This window comes from Mauremys mutica, chromosome 7 (assembly GCF_020497125.1).
Source record: "Mauremys mutica isolate MM-2020 ecotype Southern chromosome 7, ASM2049712v1, whole genome shotgun sequence".
Lineage (NCBI taxonomy): Eukaryota > Metazoa > Chordata > Testudines > Geoemydidae > Mauremys > Mauremys mutica.
Genome location: NC_059078.1, coordinates 30,863,019 through 30,887,092, shown reverse-complemented (window position 1 = coordinate 30,887,092; position 24,074 = coordinate 30,863,019). Strand labels below are relative to the sequence as shown.

The 24,074-nt window shown below is 58.4% G+C and overlaps 1 protein-coding gene across 5 annotated transcripts; it reads right to left on the bottom strand.

Annotated features, from left to right (window-relative positions):
• Window positions 1-379: 379 nt before the first annotated feature.
• Window positions 380-17,523, bottom strand: LOC123373596 (dual specificity protein phosphatase 10-like). Of its 5 annotated transcripts, none has more exons than XM_045022605.1 (4): window positions 17,401-17,523; window positions 5,866-7,040; window positions 3,677-4,009; window positions 380-2,717 (listed from the first exon to the last, which is right to left on the bottom strand). In XM_045022605.1, the coding sequence occupies exons 1-4, from the start codon at window positions 17,424-17,426 to the stop codon at window positions 2,446-2,448; spliced, it is 1,806 nt and encodes a 601-aa protein (XP_044878540.1). In that variant the 5' UTR covers window positions 17,427-17,523; the 3' UTR covers window positions 380-2,445. The 5 variants fall into 5 exon arrangements, with proteins under 5 accessions (XP_044878540.1, XP_044878541.1, XP_044878544.1 ...); XM_045022606.1 differs by lacking the exon at window positions 17,401-17,523 and adding an exon at window positions 11,314-11,472; XM_045022609.1 differs by lacking the exon at window positions 17,401-17,523 and adding an exon at window positions 8,672-8,685.
• Between the last annotated feature and the right edge of the window lie 6,551 nt (window positions 17,524-24,074).

The following is a 24,074-nucleotide window of genomic DNA, read 5'->3' as shown; positions in this document are numbered from 1 at the left end:
GCAAGGTCGTGCTGCAGGACGGGGGTGACCAGGGGTGCCCTGTGCCTGCTGAGTGCCCCTGGGCTCCCACTCGCTAAGGGGGAGGGGTGTTTCCCATCCACTCCCTGTCTGCCAAACAACTTTGCTGCCCAACACCCAGTGGATCAGTCTGGGGCAATGCCCCTAGCAAGCCCCCCGATTCATGTGTGGGTCCGCTGCCTCCCCCACCCCAGATTCTCCTCCCCATGCCTGCACCTCCAGTCCCAGACCTCCTGGGAGACCCACCTCTACTGCTCCATTCCAGCCCCCCCACCCCATCGCAGATCTCCCCATCCTCTCCCAAGTCCCCGCTACCCCCCAATGCAGCACATGGCAGCCTTGTTACAAAAATGAATCCACGTTTAATAAATTATTCCTGACCTCAATAAATAATGAAGACAAATTCCAAAGAGAAACAGCAGAGTCCCCCCGCACACTCCAAGCTCCTATGCCTGGGGGTGGGAGAGCCTCTTTAAATACAAAGCTCTCAGATCCGTGGGGAAAAGGGGGGGAGCCCGATACGAGCCTCCACCCCAGGGGATGAGGGGGCAGGGATTGTTGCACGCTCGCTAGCCCCTGGCTGTGCAGTGCCCCCTAGCCAGCTGCCAGTGCAGGGCAGGGGGGTTGCATGACTGGCTCTGGGGCAGACAGGGGTGTGATTGTGTCGGGATGGGATTGCGTGAATGGGGAGAGTGGTGTCTGGGAGGGGGCTTGTGAACGTGTGTGTAATGGGGGTGGGGCAGGTGAGTGCGTAGGGGGGTCTCTGGTGAGTGGGTTCATGCATTTGCCTGGATGCCCGTACGCGCCTAACCCACTCCTGCCCCAGGTGGGGCTCTGCCTTCCTCCAGTGGGGTCTAGCCCCTGCTGCAGCCTTAGCTAACAGCTAGGCCTTACAGCTCAGCCAGCAGAAAGGCTCCAGCTTTAAGAGCAGGACCCCGTGGGTCCCTCCCTGTGGTTGAAGCTCCAGCTGGGGTGTTGGGACACCTGGGAACTCATGAGGGCACAAGGAGGCATATGTCCATGGCTCGGGGTGGGGTGGGGGAGCGGCATGTACGGGGGCTCCTGTGGAGCTTGCCCAGGTCACAGGGGCTGTGAGCAGTATGTGTGCAGCACTGCCTGAGAGGGGGTGTGGATGAGCGTGCATATGGCCGGGGGGGGATTGTGGGCAGTGCCTCTTTCTGTGCAGGGGGAGGGATCTCTCTTTGCTGTCACCCCCCAACAGAAACTGGCCCCATCCCTTCATTTTTGGCTCCCCCACACTCCCACCCACCCCTCATATCTTCACCCTCCATGGTGGGGGGGAACCAAACTTAGCACTGGAAAGAAGGGGGAGGGGCTGGAAGACATTAAAATGGGGGGAAGAGAAATTCCCCCTCACCCAGATTTTGCAGGACCATTAACTGTAGAGGGCCCCCCATTTAGGGGAGGAGAGAGAAAAAAGGGTTAAAAGCCAAAAACTCCTATTGCATCTCAGATAAATAAGAAACCCCTCTCCCCATAATTCTCCCCAGCCCCCACAAATCTCCCCCTCCCCCCAGAGGAGGGCATTTTAAAGAGACAGTAACCAGCAGCCTCATGAAATGAACCAGCATGGTACAAAAGCGAAGGACGCACCCCCCACTTTGGAGCCCCTCCCCAAGTCTTTAAAAATAAATATCCCCTAATGGAAGACTATTCTGATTTACTAAATTGTATTGCCCTGGAGGGAGTGTGTGTGGGGGTATCTCTCCTATACTGGGCGCTGGGGGAGGAGACCTCCCCGTCCAGTGTAATCCCCCCCACCCCCCCAATGTACACAGGAAAGGTGCTACTGTCATTTTAAGACATCAGTCAGTATAACAGGTTGACGGTCAGGTATGGAGCAGCAGAGTCCAAAGAATATAGAGTGGGGAGGCTATGGGGGCCCCCAAAACTCCATCCATGTTGGCGCTGTGAATCAGTCTGGAAGAAAGTCTGTGATCATCCTGAGTTTTCAAAAAAAATCTGCTAGGTTTTTTTTTTTTTTTTTGGAGGGGGGGGGGGTTGGCCTGTGTTCCTCCCAAATCCCTGTAGGGCCCCCCCCCCGCCCCGCCTTCTCCACAGCGGACTTCAGCAACGCAGCACCCAGAGCGGAGAGGCCAAGGGAGCAACAGGCCACAGGGACCCCCAAAATACACACACACACATTCCAATAAATAGCAGGCAACAGCCCTCTCCACCGCACGCACACGCAGAGATTAGTCTTGGGGTAAAAACTAGCCCCTCTCCTCAGCCCTCTATCAACGGGCACCTGGTGGCACGTGGGGCACAAGTGGGCAGGATGGGCATTGGTGCCCTGGTATCTGGCCCCCAGGCCTGGCCTGTTGGAAGCCCGTCCGTCCGTCCAGTTATTGCACACACTCCCCTCCCCGCCCTGAGATGGGTGGCCTGGCCCAGCCCAGGCCCCCCTCACACCTCGGTCTCCACCCCAGTGAGCTTGAGCTTGGGGGTGAGGATGCGGGGTGTGACCCCTGCGTTGAGATCCGTCTCGAACTCCAGCAGCTGCCCCATGAAATTGAGGTTGGGTGAGATGATGGGGCGTTTGCCTTTGACGTACTTGTAGGCGTCGCTCATGGTCATCAGCGTGTGCTTCATCAGATAGGCGATGACGATAGTGGCTGAGCGCGAGACGCCCGCCTGGCAGTGGATCAGCACACCCTTCCCCCGCTGGTGTGCCTCCTCTGGGGGAAGGGGAGAGATGGGGGGTCAGCACCCCCTGCACCAAACCCGCTCCAGCCCCCATTACCCTCAGCACCACCAGCCCAGCTACCCTATCCTTTGCACCCTCAACCCCCTGCATATCCCAACCCTCTACCCAATCCCCTGCAGCCCCACTATGCCCAGCACCCCCAACCCCGCATATCCCAACCCTCTACCCAATCCCCTGCATCCCCACTATGCCCAGCACCCTCAACCCCCACATACCCCAATCCGCTACCCAATCCCCTGCAGCCCCACTATGCCCAGCACCCCCAACCCCGCATACCCCAACCCTCTACCCAATCCCCTGCACCCCCACTATGCCCAGCACCCCCAACCCCCACATACCCCAACCCTCTACCCAATCCCCTGCACCCCCACTCTGCCCAGCACCCCTAACCCCCCGCATACCCCAACCTTCTACCCAATCTCCTGAACCCCTGACTCTGCCCTGCACCCCCAACCTTGCTACCCAATCCCCTGAACCCTCCACTATGCCCACCATCCCCAGCCACTGCACCCCAACCCTCTAGTCTATCCCCTGCACCACCACTATGCCCAGCACCCCAACCCCCTGCATACCCCCAACCCTCTACCCAATCCCCTGAACGCTCCACTATGCCCTGAACCCCCAACCCTGCTACCCAATCCCCTGTACCCCCACTATGCCCTGCACCTCAACCCTGCTACCCAAGCCCCTGCACCCCCACTATGCCCAGCACCCCTAACCCCCTGAATGCCCCAACCCTCTACCCAATCCCCTGCATTCCCCCAGTCCTGCTGTGCCCCCTCACATGCTGACCCATCTCCTCAGGCTGGGGGGGTGGGGGTGGGGAGCGGCACAGTGTTCTGGGGGGGTGCAGCCTCCTGTCCCCAACCCTCTCTACTCCTGGGGACACCACCCCAGCCCCCCTCCCCGCTCCCAAGCCGCCCCCCATACCGATGAACTCGAAGGCCTCCTCGAAGTACTGGCGCAGGTCCTGGCGGCTGTTGTCGGTGGCAGGCAGGCGCTTGTAGCGCAGGTGCCCACTCTGGGCGTGGTAGAGGGGAAGGTGGGTGGTGACGTTCAGCACGTGGCCCACGTTGAGGCTCAGCATCCGCTCCAGGTCCTGCGCGTCGCGCTCGTTGCCCAGGAACAGGAATGGCAGGATGGGGCTCAGCTCAGCGCTCTCCAGGTCGGGGGTGAGGGGTGGCCCCCCAGGGTCCCCGTCCACCCCCTCCAGGACCCCGACAGCTTCCTCCAGCGGCTCTGACAGCGGCACTGCCACACTCCCTGCAGGCAATGGCTCAACATCACAGGGGGCACATGGACACACACTCAGTCCTGCGTCTGTCCTGAACCCCTTAAACTCAGACCCTGGCCTGTGAACCCCCACACTCAGACCGCCCCCAGCCTGAATCTCCCAAACTCAAACCCGTGGCTTCAGAATCCCCCACACTCAGCTGCCCCTGGCCTGAATCCCCCAAACTCAAACCTTCCTTTGGCCTCAACCCCTCAAATTCAGAGCTGCCCCTGGCCTGTACCCCCTAAAGTCAGACCACTGAGACCCCCCTGCCTGTGAACCCCCCCAATCTCAGAAGCCCCCCAGCTGATGCCTCAAATTTAGACTGGCCCAAATTCAGAGCCCCCCAGCCTGTGAATCACCAAACTCAGAACCCCTCTGGCCTGAGGCCCCAAATCCAGATTCTCTCCACCTGACTCCCCACTCTGACCACCCACACTCAGCCTTCCCCAGCTGAAACCATCCCTTGAGGACTCCTGAACCCTACTCTGAGCCCCTCCTACTCTGCCCTGAACCCTAGACTAGAAACTCACCCCAGACCCTCCAGCTCAGACCCTCCCAGCCCAACAGCTCCCCGGTTTATGAATCCCCCAAACTCAGGGGGGCCCCTTGGCCTGAGCCTCCAAACTCCGGCCCTGCCTCATAACTCAGCTCAAATTACAGCCCTGGAACCTTCAACCCAGCCGGATTGCAAACCTCCTCCACCCCAACCTTCAGTGCCTCTGTCCCCCCAGCCCTGAACCCTCACCCCAAGCACACCATGCACCCCAGTCCCTGACCTTTGACCCCAAAGACCCCGAACACTGACCTTCAAGCCCTGAACTACCCCCACCCAGACTAACCCCCGATCTCTGACCTTCTCCCCACAACCCTTCACTCCAAATTCTGAGCTGCACCAGGGGGGTAGAGAAAATGTCACCATTTCCCTGTTCTGTTGACTGCCCTCCCCCAGGGCTGGCACCCCCCACGCCCACCCCGACTCTGCAGCCTGCAAGCGCTCCTGGGCTGGGCTGGGCTGGGGGTGCAGCCAGCGCCCTAAGGCCAGCTGGATAAAATGTGGTTGAGTCTCTCTGTGGGCCCAAGCTGGGGAGGAGGGGAGGGGGAAATTTGGGGGGAAGGCAGATGCTGGAGGGAGAGACATGTATGGGAGGGGGAGCCTGGGGGGAAGGGCCAATGGAACTAGGGGAGCTGCGGGGATGGTAGCAGCCCAGTGCCTGGCTCCCATCACAAACAGGGGTCACAGTTTTGTCCAATGGCTGTCAGTGCCCCAGCAGGGAGTGGGGGAGGGGGAGTGATGTCATGTCACCAGCTGGGCTGAGATCAATCCCGTTCAACAGGCTCGGGGGAGGGGGGGGAGCCTGGGCCAGCTGCACTGGCCCCCCCACCCCTTAACTCTGCCATCTGTTCCCTATGGATCCTGCTGGGATGAGGTCAGAGGGTCCTGTGCTGGGGGATGAGGGGAGGCCATGGGAGGGGCAGTACAAGGCTAGGGGGCGGGAAGGGAAGGCAGGGCGCACTGGGCAGGAGCTGGAGGGTCTGGGACTGCAAGAGGTCTGGGGGTCAAGCCTGGGAGAGGGGAGGGTGCACTGGGAGGGGTGAGTCCTGGAGATGAGGGTACACTGCAAGGGGTCTTGGCTTGAGGGGGTGGGGGGAAATCTCTCCCCAGCCCTAGGAATCTCTGTGAGAAGCCCTGTCAGGTCTCAGCCAGGACAGGCGTGCTTGAGAAGACAGGTTCTCTCTTCTCCCCTCTGTGCACCCACCCTCTGTCCATCCAACCCCCTGCATGCCCACCACAGCCTGCCACCTCCCGCCCCCTTGGTACCACCGTCGCCACATGCCCACCTACCTCTCCTACCCTGCACCTCCTTATTGAGCGAGTCCAGCACCAGGTGGAGGTTCTGGGCGGGCAGGGTTTTGGGGGGCTCGGGAGGGGCCGGAGGGGCAGGGGTCTCGCCCACTGCAGCACAGCAGCCGTTCTGCTGCTCCTTGGGCCAGAGGCGCTGCAGGGAGTCGTGGGGGTCCTTGGAGGCCATGAAGTCCAGCACGGCCAGTTTGCCCTGCTGGAGGCGCCGCCTGCCGGCCGCATCCGAGACACTGAAGTGCATGGCGCCCTGCAGCTGGTTCTTGGTGTACTGCATCAGGTTGCGGCAATCCAGGATCAGCGGCGCCCCCTGCTGCTGGGTGCGGGAACGGCTCATCTTCTTGGCCAGCTCTTCAGGCCAGATGGTGCGCACGCTGTAGTCATCCTCGTCGTAGCTGGAGGGGGGCGAGCTCCTGGCTGGGGGGTCGTAGGCCACGATGGGGTCGCTGCTGCAGAAGCTGCAGGAGGAGCTGACCGACTTAACTGAGGGGTTGCATGCCAGGCAGGCCAGGGACTTGAGGGCTGATGGGGTGCAGGGCAAGCACCCCAGCTTCTTGACCGAGGGCGGGGAGCAGCTGAGGGAAGCCAGACTGGAGCGGCACGACAGGCACCCCAGGGAGCGCAGCCCCGGCTTGGGGCTGGTGTCGTCACAGCGCATCAAGCGCCAGCAGCCCCGGCAGCCGCCTTTCAAGGGGTGCATGGTGCCCGCTCCGGGGCTGGAGAGGCAGGAGGAAGCGGGTGACGGGGTGTCCCCCCTGGCCGGCCGCGAGTTTTCCTTAAAGGAGCGCTTCTTGAGCTTGGCTTGAGGCAGCAGCACCTTGAGCTCCGGCCCCCCGCAGGACCTGCTGCCGCCCTGCTGGAGGTCAAGCTGCAGGGAGAGGTTGCGCTCGCGCGCCCGGCTCTGCACAGCCCCCACCGTCAACTTGATGTCGATGGTGTGGGAGTGAGGGGGTGGGAGGCAGGCCTGGGGCTCCTGATAGGGTGGGGCAGCCCCGATTCGGTCCTTAGGGGGTGGGTGGCTCGGGGGTCTCCGTGCCTGGGGTGACAGGAGCTGCTTGTCGGCAGGGAAGCTGTGATTGAGGCGCAAAGCCAAGGTCTTGGGGCGCTGGAGGACGGAGAGGCGGTCTTCCAGGGGTGAGGGAGGCATTGGGAAGGATGACCTGCAGAGAGAGGGGAGAGAGGGTCAGGGGGGTGTGGGATACTAAGGGGGCACAGAGGGGTAGTCCCCACACCAGTGATCCTCTCCACATGCCAGCCAAGCTGTGCCTCCCTGCACACACACACACCCTGCTAGGGACACCAGGGCTGAGACCCAGCAAACTCATTTCACACCCTCCCAAAAGCGTTTTAACCCTTCACACTCTAGCTCTGATATTTCAGGTGAGGTCCAGTCATTGCAGCCAGGGTCAGGGGGTGGAGCACTAGAGTCCTGGCTCCCTATTGGCTTTGCAGTTAAATAGTCCCTCCCCCCCAAGGGTGCCTGCATCCCAGTGCTGGGAGGGGGATCCCTATACAAACCATAGCAACTGGGGGGGGGGGCAAGAGCAGCTGGGTTGGGGGGTGCTCTGGGCAGGCCCTCCTGGTCCAAGCTCCTGGTTGCAGATTCCACCCCTCCCCCATTTTGGTGCCTTATCAGTTCCAAGCACCCCGTGCTCCCCTGAGGCTGAGTCAGATTCAAAGAGGCCAATTCGTCTCCGTTCTCTGCGCCAGCAGAGATTAACCCCCCCTCCCCTATGCCTTGGTGGGCTCCGGCTACCAGCAGCCCCACATCACCCACGTGGCCGGGGTACAGGGCTCCTAGGGGGAAGCGTATCCCACTGGGGCCATGAAGGAATCATGTGGGAAATTACATTCTGTGCCCCCCAACACCAGCACTCCATCCCCCCCATCCTCACACAGCCCCTCTCCCCATGTCCTGCCCCCATAGCGACTCTGACCTCCCCCTACTCCTCTCTTTGTCTCCCACTGAGGGTCCACGCCCCATCCCCCCTTCCATTCTGACCCCCTCTCCAGCCCCCCCACTCCTGTGATGGTCTCTGCTTTCCCCACAACCCCCTGCCTTGTGTCAGCATTCCCCTGTGACTCTGTCCCCCATCTGGCCAGCCCTGGAGCACTTGCTCCCCATGCTCCCCCAGGACAGCAGCTGTGCTCTAAAGCGGGGTGACAGGGCCGGCTACTCCCATCCGCGCCTCTGGCAGCAGGGGGAACGTGAGGAAGAGAACTGCAGAATGGGGGGGAGGGGTTCCCCCCCACTAGAGAGGGGTGTCTGTGCCCTTCTAGCCTGGGATCTTTCCCCAACAGACCAGGGGCTATCGAGGGCTGCAGGGCCTGGGATGAGCTACTCTTAAGAACACCCACGTGCATCCACGTAAGGGGAAAGCCATGCACAGTCGCAGCTCCACATAGGCCTATGGGCTTACACACTCCTGCACACTCAGCCACACGCATACACAGATGCACGCTCACACGCTCTCCAGCACACGCACTCAGACACACACACGTGCACAGATGCACATTTGTGTGCACACTCATCTCCATGCACGCACACGCCTATGTGAAGTCAAACTCACATACACCCCTGGCACTCACCCCCATGCACTCTCACATTTGTACTCATGGACATGTGTGCTCACATTAGTGCCTGCTCACACCAGGGCACACACTCATACTGGTGCACACCCACCTCAGTGCATGCATAGGCACTTACATCAGAGCACACAAACTGGTGCACGTTCATCCCAGTGCACGCCCATGCACACACCAGTGCACACTCCTACTGGTGCACGCTCACCCCAATGCATGCCCACATGCTCTGCTCTTTAGCTGGCGAGTCCAGATCCCTGGGGCAACATGTTTAGTCCCTCCCTGAAAAGCAAAATCACGGAACCTCTAAAAATACCCAGCTGAGCTCAGGGGCTGGCAGCGCCCAACAGGGGCTCGTGCTTCCTCAGGTTACCACCCAGGGGTGAGCTCACCAGCTGGCCCCAGAAATGCTGTGCTGGGCAGAGTGAGGTAGGAGGGCAGGGGAACTGTTCAGACAGCTGTCCCCATCTCTGTCAGCAGGGGGCAGCCCTAGTGCCATGAACCAAAGCACCCCCAGCTTTTGGGAACAGAGGACTGTATCCTTGGCCACCCCATCTCCCAGTATGTGATACCCATTGCCAGCCAATCAGCAGTAAAGATTCCCTGTGGATTCTGCCTGGTTTGGGAGAGGGCTGTTCTTCCACCTGCAGAAATTCTGATTGGCTAGGGACCAGACTGATTTTCTAGCTGGGGGTGGTGGAAGGGACAGAGGCAATGCTGCTTAGCTGCTCCTGCCCCTCTGCCCCCCACCCCACCTTCCTGCTACAGTCTCCTCCTGTCCCTAGACCCCGCTCCAGCTCCTGTCCCCATGCCACTCCTCCTACTTGCTTACCCTCCCCTCCCTTCTCCCTGCACACACCCCCACAGTAGAGCTACAGCCCCCATCCCATAGGGTGGGTGTACCCTCTCCCACATATTGCCCCATTCTAAACTGAGAAATAATCCCAGTGCTGGGAGCACGTGGCTCTTTGGTGGGCAGCTGCCTGCCTCTGATGGAGAGGTTGGGGGTAATTAACAGGAGCATGAGGTGGTTGGGTGTCTGTGTGTGTCAGGACAGGCATGTGTGTGTATACGCATGCTGAGCTGGTTGCATGGGCACATCATGGGGGGGAGGGAGTGTGCACTGTGGGATATGTTCCTATGCAAGCTTTTGTATGTTGTGTGTGCACTTTTTCTGTGTGCTGTGGTGCAAGCATGCACCAATGCGAGGGTGCATCTGTGTGCAAGCTTTGGCATGCTGAGTTGTGCAAGTCTGTGTTTGTGCACTTATGCATGATGTGGTGAATGTGTATTCTGGTGGGCACGTGCACTTTGCAAGCTTTGGCATGTTGTGGAGGGTGTGTTGTGGTAAGCATGTGTTGTGGTTGGTGAGGGTATGTGTGCAAGCTTTGCAGATTATGGTGGGTGTCTATTTTTGTATACCTGAGCATAGGCGTGTGTGTGTCTGTGTGTGCGTGTCACAGCATAGGTGAGTGCAATCATGCATGTTCCTCCAGCAGTCATTGTCATGCTCATGCACACACATGTGGAGGTGGGGGTGTAAAGCCCAGGAGCTCATTGGCCAACCCCAGGAGTGCCACCAGTAACTTCCCCCCTGAGCCCCTTAATATGGTATCACAACCCAAAAATAACCCCTTGTGTCACTGCAGCGCTGAGCACAGAGTGGGCACAAGGTCCCACGGGCCTCCCAGCTCCCTGTAAGGTAAGGTCACAGCTGGCCAGACTGACAATACCCCCACTCTCACCATGGCGCTGAGCCATGAACCCAGTTACCTCCTGCAGCTGCAGGATCCCACTCAGCCCCCTCCAAGGCCTGACATCACACTTGTCCTGCACCCGCAGCCTGGCATTGCCACCCATCCCCCCAGCCTGGCATTGCTCCCCAGCTCCCCAGCCTGATATGGCCCCCCCAGCCTGCCATCACCCCACATTCATTCCCTTCCCCCACAGACATTGCACCCACCCGCTCCTGCAATCTTGCTTTGCCCCTGGTCCCCTCCAGCCTGGCATTGCCCCCATCTCTCCAACATGGTATCACCCCCTCCAGCCTGGCCTTGCCCCCATCTCCCCAACATGGCATCATCCCCTCCAGTCTGGCATCACCTCCTGTCCTGGCATCACGGTTCTCTATCCTCTCCCCGCGCCTGGCATTCCCTGCCCGGAGTGGGAGCCCGTCTGTCACCCATGATCACGGCTCCAGCCTTCCCCTCCCACGCGCCCCAAAGCTCTGCCGTAACAAGCCGTGCTGCCAGCCACCACAAGCTCTGTTGGGTGTCCCCGCTCCCGCACCCCTCCTTCCCGTGTCCCCCCCCCCACGTTCAGACAGCAGGATACCCCCACCCCCACCCTGCCATTCTGGCTGCCAGTCACCACCTTTGACAGCTTAACCCTTCCCTGGTTCCAACCGGTCCCCTGCCCCAGCTTCCTTCATTAGCGCCCGGCGCCCCCGCTCCAGATGTGCGCCCCCCACCAGCTGTTTTACAATACACCCCCAAGCTGCTACCATGCTAGGAACCCCTATGCTGGGGGGTCACCACTTTCGGGGATGTCTCCTCTCTCTCTCTCTCTCTCTCCACACACACACAAACACACACACGCCTCTACCCCTACCTCCAGATCTTTGCACCCTTGCCCACAAAGCGCTGCGCCCTTCCCCCACATGTTCGCACTCCAGACCCCTTGAGCCAGCCAGGTGTTTGCCCCCCTTTGCCCAGAACGTTCCCCTTCCCAAAACAAGTCCCCCGGGGAGAAGCACCCCCCGTGCCAAGCCCCTAGCACCACTGAGTGCCAATCAGAGCCCCCCATGTCCCCAGGGGTGAGGGGGTACAGGATACTCAGCCACCCTCTTACCTGCATCAGATCCCTACGCTGTGGCTCATGCCCATGTGAGTAGAGGTTAGGGGGGTCCTTGGAAGCCAGCCCCTGCGTCCCCCCAATGCCCAGGCAGGTTCCACCCCCTGGGTTGTCTATTTACTCCCCCCACCCCCACCACTATCTGGTGCTGAAGCTTTGCTTTGATGGGAGGGGGGAGGAGGGAGAGGAGCAGGAGGAGGGGCTATGGGGGTGACATCATCTGTAGCCAATGAGAGCGAGCCCGGATCTCCGGGATGGTGAGGCACAGGGGCACGTGACCCAAGCTGGTTTCATTGTGAAAGGAAGGCAGGAGTCCCCCTTGGCCCTGTCTGTGTGTTTGTCTGTCCACGGGGGAGGGCGCTGGAGAAACACAGGGACCGATCTACCTAACCCCATTGAGATCCAGATCCATCCACCCCCATGGAGAGCGACCGCTCTACCTAGGGTGACCAGACAGCACATGTGAAAAATCGGGACGGGGGTAGGGGTAATAGGTGCCTATATAAGAAAAAGCCCCCAAAATTGGGACCGTCCCTATAAAATCGGGACATCTGGTCACCCTAGCTCTACCTAACCCTGTAGAGACCCAGATCCATTCACCCCCACGGAGAGTGTCCAATCTACCTAACCCCATAGAGACCCAGATCCACCCACCCACAATAGAGAGTGACCTATCTACTTAACCCCATAGAGACCCAGATCTATCCACCCCCATGGAGACCGATCTACCGAACCCCATAGAGATCCAGATCCATCCATGCCCATAGAGAGCGTCCAATCTACCGAACCCCGAGACCCAGATCCGTCCACCCCACAGAGCAACTGATTTACCAAATCCCACAGAGACCTAGATCCATCCGTTCATCCATCCACCCCCATAGACAGCAACCAATCTACCTAACCCCCTAGATCCATCTGTCCATCCAAGTTGATCTATTTATTTATTCATCCCCATGCACATCCATCTAACCAGATCTCCAGGCATCCATCCCATACACGTCTATTTATCTACTTATCAATGCCCATACACATCCTATTATCCAGCTAATCATCCATTCCTGCAGACATCCAGCTATCCATCCATCCCATACACATCCAACTATCCATTCCCATACACATCTATCAAGGTACCTATCTGTCCACCCCCCTCGCCACCACCCTTTTCCTTACTGCAGCGCTTCCCATTGCAACACATTTTATTTCAATCTTATAACTATCACTCTTCCTCCCTCACTCTGATTTACAGATGGGGAAACTGAGGCAATGTGGGAGGGAAGGGCCTTGTGCTCAGTGTTATGCTGGGTGTCTGCAGCAGGGCTGGGAGGAGAACTCAGGAGTTCTGTGCTCTAAAGGCTGCATTACAAAGTGTGGGGGGGGCAGGGGGGCTTACATGAATTTTGCAAAGTGCTTTAAGATCCTGGGAGGGAGTCACTAAATTAGCATAATGTCTGTTTGTGTCTCTGTCCCTCCACTGCTAGGAACCCTCTTTCTGTCCATCCCGTCTACGCATTAGTGCAGCAGGAGGAGCTGTTTATATCTGGGGTTCCCAAGAACATTAGGAACAGGGCCGGTTCTAAGTTTTTTGCCGCCCCAAGCAAAGCAATTTTCCTGCGCCCCCCCAGCCCTGGCCCAGCTCTGCCCCTTCCCCACCCCATTCCAACCCCTTCCCCAAATCCCCAGCCCCGCCTCCTCCCCCGGGAGCCCCGCCTCCTCCCCCGGGAGCACCGCATTTCCCCTCCTACCCCTGGGAGGGAGGGGGAGAAGCGGAGCGGCGGCACGCTCGGGGGAGGAGGCGGTTCCTCTGCCCCCCCGGGTTACTTCCTGTGGCCCTCCCCGCGCCCCCCCCCACAGCTCACCTCCGCTCCGCCTGCTCCCCTGCGCGCGCCGCCGCCACTCCGCTTCTCCCCCATCCCTCCCAGGCTTGCCGCAAAACAGCTGATTCGCGCGGCAAGCCTGAGAGGGAGGGGGAGAAGCGGAGCGGCGGCACGTGCAGGGGAGCAGCCAGAGCAGAGGTGAGCTGGGGGGGAGAGCGGTTCCTCTGCCCCCCCCCGGGTTACTTCCTGCAGCCCTCCCCACGTCCCCCACCGCCGCAGCTCACCTCCGCTCAGGGCCGGCTCCCCAAGGAAAAAAAAAAAAGGAGCCGGAGTGCCGCCCCTTGGAAAGTGCCGCCCCAAGCACATGCTTGGAGCGCTGGTGCCTAGAGCCGGCCCTGGGTAGGAATCAAGTGAGCAAGAAATTAAACAGAACAGGGTCATATCCCCCCACACCCAGCCCAGCTTTTGACCTGTCTCCTGTATTGAACCCTTCGCAGCCGGTGGTTCAAAACAAATCTCCCTCACCACCCTGCCGTGCTGAGTGGGAGGATGGGGTGCAGTGGGCCTAGTGTGCAAGCCCCGGTGTGTCTCCAGTGCTCACATGTCTGGTGCCTTCTGCCAGAAGAGCTCTTTGTGCTTTGCCCACATCTGAACCTGGTGTGTGAGAGCATGTTCCTGTGTGTGTGGACAGGCAGAGGTGTGGGAGGGAGGTGAATCCAGGCACAGGAATGGGGGAAATCTGAGTGTTTGGACAAGTGAAGGTATTTAATGTACATGTGGTGAGAACTGTCAAGAGTGTGTGTGTGCATGTGGTGTCATGTGTCAACAGACATGTATATGCCTGGGAATGCACGTGTCTGCATGCATGCACACGTGTGCATGGGGCAAGCATGGGGTCATGCATGCATGCACAGGATATGCATGTGTGCATATTTGTCTGTATGTGTTAAGCATGTAAGAGTGCAGATGTGTGACAGATGTGTTAATGAATTAACACATGATAATACATCATGCTCATTTTCCACATCCACTGAATCCCAAATCCATGCAAGCCACACCCACTGTACACGACCAACAGATCCCAAGCCCTGCAATCCACGCTGCCTCTCACGCCAACACCATACCACGCTCTCCCGCCCCCGAGCGTGCTCCGGAGGGTTGGTACAGGCAGCTTTGTCTTTGCATCTCAGTGCCTTTGTTTTGAATGCTGTGGGTTCCCTCCCACCAGCATCTCGGGAGGGGACTTTGACACAGGTGTGGCTGGTGACTGCATAGCATGTTACTCACTGGGTGTCATGCACAGCTGAGCAGGGACATGCCCAGCCTGGAACTGGCTCAACGAGAAACTTCTTGAGCTGGAGCCAACAGCTCCAGGTCCCTGCCCATTCGTTGGTGAGGTCATGGGGTGGGGGCGACTCAGGCACCACAACATCAGAGGCCAGATCTCCAGCTGGTGTAAATTAGCCACAGCTCCACTGGAGTTAATGGGAACTAGAGCCCGAGGTGGTGTTCCTTTATTGCCTACTGATTTATACGTACATACGTATGTACACATGTGTGTGTGTGTGTGGTAGACAGAACTCCATTCTGGACCCATCCCACAAATCCCTAGGGTGGACCTCCTGCCTGCCGCTCCGATCTCTCTGGGGCAGCACCCAGCACGGAGCCAGAACTGCTCCCGTACTGAACCCAACAGCCTGGCCCACCTGGACTAGCCCCATTGGTAGAGCTGACATGCGGCAGCATTGATGGGCTCCAACTCTTTGAATCCCTCATTCAGAAGCAGTCACACTGCAGGACTGCTTGCCTTGCATCCTCCTTCCCCCTGCTGCTGGCGCTGGCGTGGGAGCCGGTGCACCCTCCCACGGGGCCTTTCCAAAGCTATGAGTCACCAGGGTTGAGCACAGTCCTGTCATGCCCAAGAGCTAAATGGGCTTTCCTAGCTCTGGCTCCTCAGGGATTTCAAGGAGGAAAGCATCGAGCCAGGCACTATATATGCTGGCAGCACGGCTTGTTACGGCAGAGCTTTGGGGCACGTGGGATGCCTTTCTGGGTTCAAAGAGCCAGGACCAGATCCCGTGGTTAGGCGCAAATCTAGAAGCACTGCAAGGACTCCAGAATCATGTCCCTGGGTGGAGGGAGAGCAGAATGGGGCTTATTGCTTGGATGGGGAGGGGAAAGGAGTGGAATCCCTGCCACTGCTCTTACCCCCTGGAAGCCTATTCCAGAGCTATCCCTAGCATTAGAATGATTTCCCTAATATGTGTGTATATTTGTGTAGGATATGTGTGCATTTAAGCACGTGGGTGTGTGGGCATGAGTTGTGTGCATGTGTGCCAGGCGGGTGTGCATGCAAATGTGAGTCTGTATGTACAATCAGACACGCAGTCTCACCCTGGGCCAGGCTGATCCTCCAACCCTATAGCCCAGTGCTGGGTTTGTGTGGTTGAGTGTCTGGGCTGCCCCAGCAGAGAGAGAGAGAGAGAGAGAGACAGAGAGAGTGTGCACACACATGGTGGGGGTGCTCCCTAGAGATGCAGGGCCAGACCCACTGTGCACTACCCAGCTGGGCTCATCCACAGAGATCCCACTCCTGGGGTCCCAGGAATGATGTCATCAGCAGCCAATCAGAATTGGTTGCTCCGTGCTGAGTTGTAAATCTCTTTCATAATTTTGCAGTGGGCTGAGGGGAGGGGGATTCTCTTGGGGCTGTTCCATTGTCACAGCAAAACAGGAAAGGCGGGGGCAGAATGGAACTAACCATTATAACAGTCTGGCGTCTCTATCTCTCTTTCTATCAGATTGTCTCTCCTGCCATTGGGGAGTCAGGACTCCTGGGAGGCTGGGTTCTAACTCCAGCTCTGGAAGGGGAGTGGGGTCTAGTGGGTTAGAGTGGGGGGATGGGAGTCAGCACTCCGGGATTTCTATTCCCAGCACAGAGTGGGGTCTAAGTGGGTTATGGTGGGGGAGAAGGGGTTTAGAGTCAAGACTCCTGGGTTCTGAGGCTGGAGCAGAGTAACGTGCAGACACAGTTCCCCCTCTCCTAACCATGAGACCCCAATTCCCTCCCAAAGCTGAAAACAGAACCCAGGAGCCCTGATTCTCAGCCCCCTTGTCTCCCCACATACTTTCTCACATGCACTGTGTAACTTGCTTGTAAGCTCTTCTTTGTTACTGGGCCCAGCAGTGGCTGTATAAGCTTATTTTTAATGACACGACAGTTATTTAACTCACACTATGAACAGCTTGTGTTACCAGTGACTTGGGGGTGGGGGTTGGAATCTGGGGTCTTTTCCTTCTAGGGGGTACTGGCTCTGATCCAGCCAAAGGATGGGTGAATTGGCTGGCTCAGGGGGCAGGGAATGGGATACAGGGGATCAGCTTAGATGGACAGGGGGCAGGGGGGAAGCATCTTCTGGGAGCTGCTGCAGGGGTTGTGCTATTTTAGGGAATTCTGGGGAGGAGGATAGGGGGAAGGGTCTGCCCTGCAGGTATCTGTTGGATCCTCCGCCCCCCATGTTGCCCCAAGCATGGAGGGAGATTGCTGAGACAAGCAACTTGCCCCACCCACGCGCTACCCGGTCGATCTCTGACGCCACAGATCTCCCTGCAGCCAGAACAGGCCCAGCAGACAAATCTATACTGTCCCCTGCGCTAGGCTGAGAGCATGAGCATCGTCCCCCGCCGCATGTGACAGCGCTGCCTTCCCCCATCACAGCACTGCCTCCCCCATGGCACAACTGCCCCCTCGCCCACAGCACCCTACCCATGATAGTGCTGCCTCCCCTTCCATGATAACATCGGGCACTGCTGTCTCCCAACCTCTGGTGTGCTGCTCTCCCTTCCGGTCAGCCCTCCGCTGGTTCTAATGCACTCCTGCCCTGGGAGTAGATACAGCTAGATTGGTGACCCATCTACTCCCGATCAGATTTATGGGCCCATCCAGCCTGGCATCCTTCACTTCCCCTGACACCCCAGATCAGACCAATGGGCCCATCCAACTGGTATCCCTCCCTCCCCTCCACCCTGGAACAGACCACTGGGCCCACCTAGGGTCCTCCAACTCCCATAATGCACCTGTTTGACAGGCCAGTGCTGCAGGTGTGCTGGTGGGAGTTTCCTTCCCGACCCTTAGGGGAAATGATCCAGCTGGCACCAAGCACACATGGGGAATCTGAGGGTGGGTGCCTGCAGGGGGGGCAGGGAGCTGGCATGTCAGGTGCCAAGGTGCACACCAGCTCACAGTGGGTGCTAAACAGCCCTTCCTTACCTTGCATCTTTGATTCTCAAGCACATGGACAGGGCATGTGCACACAGGGTGAGGCAGGAGGGTGATCAGACCGTAGCTGGCGTCCGCAGAGGTTGCAATGCAAGGAAGAGGTGCATGCAGCTGGACAGCTCCCCTCACGCCAGCCTTGAGTCAGGTGCTGCCATGCAGCTGGGACACAGTGATACTGCCACCCTGCCCTCTAATGGGTATCGACAGACACCGTGTGGGTGGTGATCAGCTGACCTGATCAGCACCACTCCCTGTGAAGGCCCATTAGCCTGGGATGTGCCAGCTGCAGGATTTAAAGCAGGCAGCACAGGAGGGGATGGGATTCAGAGTAACAACACAAGGGGAGGCACTTAGATGCAGCCATCTCTGGGGCAGAGCTCAGGGCTTTTGATACAGGGACACCTCGCCTGGTGCTGAGAAGCAGCTGCCTCTGGGGTGGGTTATGGGGACTGTTTAACACCTAAGGGTACACAGTGAGGAAGAATCAAGGAGGTGGGTGGCAATAGAAAGATCCAAGCTGGAGTTAGGCCAGGACACAGGGCTTAACCCCTGCCATCCCATAACCCTATTAATTTGACTAGGGCATACCCACCTGGCTTCAGAGACCACCTGCCCAAAGCTCCCCCTGAGCACGGCACGGTTAATCAGTTACATATGTAATTATCCAGAATGCTTTGCAGGAGAAGATTCTAGTGTGGTGTTCCTGACCCGAATCCCGCTCCCCTTGCTGTGCTATGCATCTCAGCCATGGCATAGGTATGGATCTAAGGGAGAAAGACTATACTTGCATAGTGTATGACTTATCACCTCCAGGCCTGCTGTCATGCATGTGAAGAACACCATGTGTATTACTGTCTCCATGCATGTTGCCATGGCTACTAGCAATCTCGGATATATAAGTATCCCCCATGCACATGGTCATGCATGCTAGCATTCCATATATGTGGTCATTCATGTTAGCACACATGCACATTAGCATTGGGTCATGATGTTATCAGCTCCATGCATGTTTGTCTCCCATACATGTTATATTTAATGTATGTTGTCATGCATATTAACATCCTTCAGGTATGTTAGTTCCCATGCATATTGTCACATATGTTAGCACCCTCTCTCCATTATAGCATATTCATGTATGCTGTCACATGTATTAGCACCCGCCATTCATGTTAGCATAATTCATATATGTTGTCATGCATGTTAGCATCCTCTATGTGTGTTAATTACCATGCATGTTGTCATATATGTTAGCAAACCCATGTATGTGCTCATGTTTGTTACACATCCCCAGTGTATGTCAACAGCCTCCATGAATATTAGATCACAGGCATGTTGTTGTGTATCTCAGCATGTGCCCCCATCCTATACATGGTCTCACCCATCAACACCCCCCTCTGGTGCATGGAGCCTAGCTCCATCCTTCCGTGGTTCCCAAGATCATGTGGTGCTCCACAGTTACATGGTCTGGGTTGGTGTTGAAGGCGCAATTGTACTGGGGGAGCGATAGCTCAGTGGTTTGAGCGTTGGCCTGATAAACCCAGGGTTGCAAGTTCAATCCTTGAGGGGGCCATTTAGGGATCTGGGGCAAAAATCTGTCTGGGGATTGGTCCTGATTTGAGCAGGGGGTTGGACTAGATGACCTCCTGAGGTCCCTTCCAACCCTGATATTCTATGACTATAGGGGGAGGGGAGAAAATGCCCCTGGGAGGGGAGTTCACTGCAAGTCCTTGCTGTAGGGTTTGGGGTGAGGGGTCAGAATTCCCTGCACCAAGTGTGTGTGCGTGATTCCATGGGGAAGGGGCTGCAGGGGGGATGCACTGGGAGAAGGATGTACTGTACTGCAGGTCCCTGCTCTGGGGGTGGGGGGCTGGGGAGTTTCCCTATGTTGCGGGGGGACAAGGAATTGCACTGGGAAAGAGGAACACCACTGGTCCCTAATTAAGGGGGGATGGGGAAGTCTGCAAATCAATGGAGGTGGATCAGGGCACCCTGCCTTGAAGGGTCTGGGATTGAGGGGACAGACAAAAAGCAGGTGGGTGGAGAGAGGGGGTGTTCTCAGAGGGGGGGAATTGCCTCTTACTCAAGCCAAGAAGGTGGTGGTGGGGGGGCACCAGGTGCTTGGGCATCCTTGGGCACCAGGTGCCTGGATCTCACATGCTCCTGGTGATGCCCTTGTGCATTGCATGCCCTTGTGCAACACACAGCCCCAGCATCCTCACATATTGCACAGATGCAATTCAGTGTATCAGTGCATCCAATCATCTCTCCTGTAGCTTGTGCCCAGTGAGCATGTGGACAGGGGGGCTGGGACTTGGGGTGGAATCACAGAGAGAAGAGTGAGACTGAAACCCATAATTCCCCAACCTGGCTATGCCAGCCCACCTCCCACCCCAGCCCTGCCGATGCCCTTAAATCCCAGCCCATCTCAGTCGTGGCTTCTTTAGGGGAAGTTGTGGGGTGCATATCCATAGTTCTGTCTGTGTTTCCTGGAGGGGTTAGATTTTTGGGCAGTCTTATTCTGTTTGTGGTGGGTGGCCTGGGGCTTCTCTTTGTCCTACCCCAGGGCCAATGGAGTTCTTTGCAGCAGGGGTAGGGCCCTCTCGTGGTCAGTAACTCATGGCCTGTTTCTACCCCTCCCCGACTCTTTAATCTTGTTTTGACTCCTGTCATCTGGGGCGATGTCCCCTGTCATCTGAGGGGATGCCCCCTGCTGGCTAGGAATTGGCACTGCATTCCCTCTGCTGGGGGTGTGTTTCCATGCCAAGGGGAGAGGATTCCCATTCACAGGTGACTCTGGCATCCTGCCGGTTCTGGGACCCAGTGGGCAGGGGGATTATGGGAGTTTGGCCCCTTTTTATCTTGCTACACTCCCAGGCTACTGTGAATCCTTTACAACTCAATGGGGCATGGAAGCAGCCCTAGGAGGTGCCCCCACCCATAATTCAGCAGGGCTTGGGAACATAATACATTATGCCTCTGCTCATAATACATTAGGGCCTGGGAGATGTTCTGTGGGGTGCCCCATCCATAATACAATTGGTCTGGGAGCAGTTATGGGGGTTATCCCTGTCCATAATGCACTGGGTCTTATGAACAGCCCTGGGGTGCCTCTACCCATAATGCAATAGGGCCCATGTGTGGCCTGAGGGTGCCTCTAGCTATAATGAAATGGGGCCCAGGAGCAGCCCTGGGGATATCCCTATGAATCATAATGCAACAGGGCCTGGAGGCAGCCCTGGGAGTCTACCGATGATACAGTTGGGCCTGGGGGAGCCCCTACCTACAGTGCAGCAGGGTGAGTAGCAGCCCCCCGGTAATGCTCCCGAGGTTCCAGGGGGTTGAGTGAGAAAGTCCTGCTGGGGGGGCAGAAGAAACACAGACCCCTGTAACCTCTGTGTCTCAGTCTGACCTGCTTTATGGTACCTTCTGTCTTGGGGGTCCCTTCCTTCCCCCCAACTCTGCAGCTTCCCCCTGCTGTTAAACAAGTCCTGTTGTTGGAAGCAGCCCCCCTTGTGGGTGCTACGGGAGTTCCTCAGCTTGACCCACCTCGTATCTCCAACCAGCTATGTGTATGATGGGCATCGTGTCCTTGGCCACAGCTCCCTCTTGGACCCAGGGGTTGCATCCCCCACCTCCTTGGGAGGGGAGGGGCTTGGGATGCAGAGGTACTGGGGGGTAAGAGGCTCAGAGGAAAGTGGTCTGGGGACACACGTGTGTGGGGAGTCTGGGGGGCACAGGACTGGAGGGCTCAGATGCAGTTGGAGAGAAAGTGTGTGTGGTGCCCCTAATGACTCCCAGCTGGCGGTGTGGTGTTTTGCTCCTGCCTGGGCTTTAGCCATTGATTTACTCTGGTTCTCCACTGTGGGCATGTCTCCTCCGCATAGTCCCTGCAGAGCCCCCCGACCCTCCACTGCTGGTGCTCAGGACTCCTCTCTGCAGCTGGGAGAGCTGAGTCCCAGCTCCCACCCCGCCACCCCCCGCAACCCAGGCACTCAGTCCAGCAGCCAGGGTTGCTGGGTGATGGGGACAAGACAGTGAAGGGTTAATGGCAGAGTAGCTCCCTACCTTCCTCACCTGATCATGTATCTGGACCCCCCAGCACCTCCCTCCTGCCCTCCATGGGGCTTTATAGGTAGAAACTCCTACTCTAAGGCAGAGCTGGTGGAGTGGGGGGGAATCCTGACCCACAGCAGGGCCGCCCAGAGGATTCCGGGGGCCTGGGCTCTTTGGCAGCGGGGGGCCACCATTCGGCGGTAATTCGGCGGCAGGGGGTCCTTCCACTCCGGGACCCGCCGCCGAAGTGCCCCAAAGACCCGCGGCGGGAGCCTCCTGCCACCGAATTACCGCCGAAGACCCGGCACTTCGGCGGCAGGTCCCGCTTCGGCGGTAATTTGATGGCGGGGGGTCCTTCCGCCCCAGAGCAGAAGGACCCCCCGCTGCCGAAGACCCAGAGCGGAAGAAGCTCCGGGGGCCCGGGCCCCGCGAGAGTTTTCCGGGGCCCCCAGAGCGAGTGAAGGACCCCGCTCCAGGGGCCCCAAAAACTCATGTGGGGGCCCCTGCGGGGCCTGGGGCAAATTGCCCCACTTGCCCCCCCTCTGGGCGGCCCTGACCCACAGCCTACAGGCTCCCTTACACTCCCCTCTCCTCCCCGCAGTCTGCAGGCTGCCTTCTGCTGTGCTCCACTCTCCTCCCACCCTCCGAGCTCCCTTCTGCTCCCCTCTCCTCCCCACAGCCTGTGGGCTGCCTTCTCCTGTCCTCCACTCTGCCCCCAGCCTGCGGGCTCCCTTCCACGGCTCCCTGCAGCTGCGGGCTGCCTTTTGCTGCCCCCAAGGCTATGTGCTGCCTTCTGCTGCCCCCCAATTGGCCCCTAGCCCATTAAATGCCTTGTGCTCCCCTCTAGGTGCTCCCCCGTCCCCCTGTGGGCTGCCTTCTGATGTCTCCCCCATCCCGTGGGCAGCTTTCTGCTGCCCCCCCCTGCCTTTAGGCTGCCTTCTGCTGCACCCCTCACCTGTGGTCAGCTTCCCCCGCCCCCATTATCCTCCTCTTGCATTTCCAGTCCAGCCTTGCTGGGCCCAGCCTGCCAGTCACACACATGCTGTTTGCTGACACCTGACTGAGTTTTTAGTTTAACCCTCCGGCCTCTGGCACAGAAATCTCTCCACCTTCCCCAATCAGCCATGGTTCTGCTACTTGGCACCTGTGTTACTGTACTGCCACACAGATCCCTCTGCACCAAGGCTGAGGCCCCTTTGTGCCAGGCCCTGCAGCCTCCCTGCTCAAACTCACTAGACCCCACGCCCCTCCCACAGCCCAGACTCCTGGGCCAGCGTTGGAGCCACTGGAGCATGCTGTGTCACTTCCTCCGGGCACTGCCATGGACTCGGGCACCAATGTGCCCCCCCCAAGGCAACCCATGCCTCTTTTCTCCCCTAACCTGTCCCTTGTCCCCCACTCCAGGCTCCAGTTGCTAGTAAGAACTGCTGTTGCCAACTGACTGTTTAGAGGGTACCTGGGAAACTGTGTGCCCCCAGCTATGTGGGGCACCCCGCTCATGTGAGCAGGAATGGCAGGAGGCTGTGTGTTCCATGCCCTGCAGCAGCAGTGGGGCATAGATCGGGGCAGTGTCTCTGCACAGGGACAATTCTCTCTGCTGTCCTGCCATAAATCACCCACTCCAGTCACTCCCGAGCCCTGCCCTTTGTTCCTGAGCAAGCCCCAACATGTCAGGTGGGCATAGAGCCAGTGGGCACTGCTTGCCACTGGCTGGCCACCAGGGCAGGCTCCAGACCCCAGTGCGCCAAGCATGCGCTTGGGGCGGCATGCCGCGGGGGGCGCTCTGCCTGTTGCTGGGAGGGCGGCAGGCGGCTCCGGTGGACCTCCCGCAGGCATGCCTGCGGAGGGTCCACCAGAGCCGCAGGACCGGCGACCGCCAGAGCGCCCCCCGCGGCGTGCCGCCGTGCTTGGGGCGGCGAAATTGCTAGAGCCGCCCCTGCTGGCCACCCTGCAACTGATCCTCCAGTAAACGGGGACTGGTGCCTTTGTGACCTGCATTTCCCCAGTTCCCTTAAAATCTTGGCAGGTGTTGCTAGTGGAGAGCAACACTGATCCCTGCTGGCAGGGTGAGTGGAGTAGTCTCCTGCCTCCATATTGCATATTCCCTGCTGCCTTGGAAGCTGCGGAGGGATGGGGGGAGGTAATTTTCTGCACCACCTCATGCACCCAGCTGGCCACTATCGGGCATTCCTTGTCCCTGGCACCAGCCTCAGGACTCAGGAGTTTGGGAGAGGAGCAGAAAGCCAATGTAACCTCCTTCCAAGCAGGTCAGCCTGGGAGCCAGGACTCTTGAGTCCAAGCCAGTGGTGACTGTGTCCTTTTGCCTATAGGCTTGCAAACCACAGCCATGGAGAATTGTGCATCTCAGTGGGTAGAGTACTGGGCTGGGACTCAGGATGCTTGGAATCTGTTCCCAGCTCTGACACTAACCTCAGGCAAGAGCCCTCCCCACTTTGGGCCTACATAACTCCTCCCAACCTTTGTCTGTTTAGATTTTAAGCCCAGGCTGCCTTTACTATGGGGCTGTGATTTCAGTTGGGGCTCTGTGCAGCCTCTGGCACAATGGGGACCCTTGATTTTGGTCCACACGATCCTGAGATACACAGAACAAC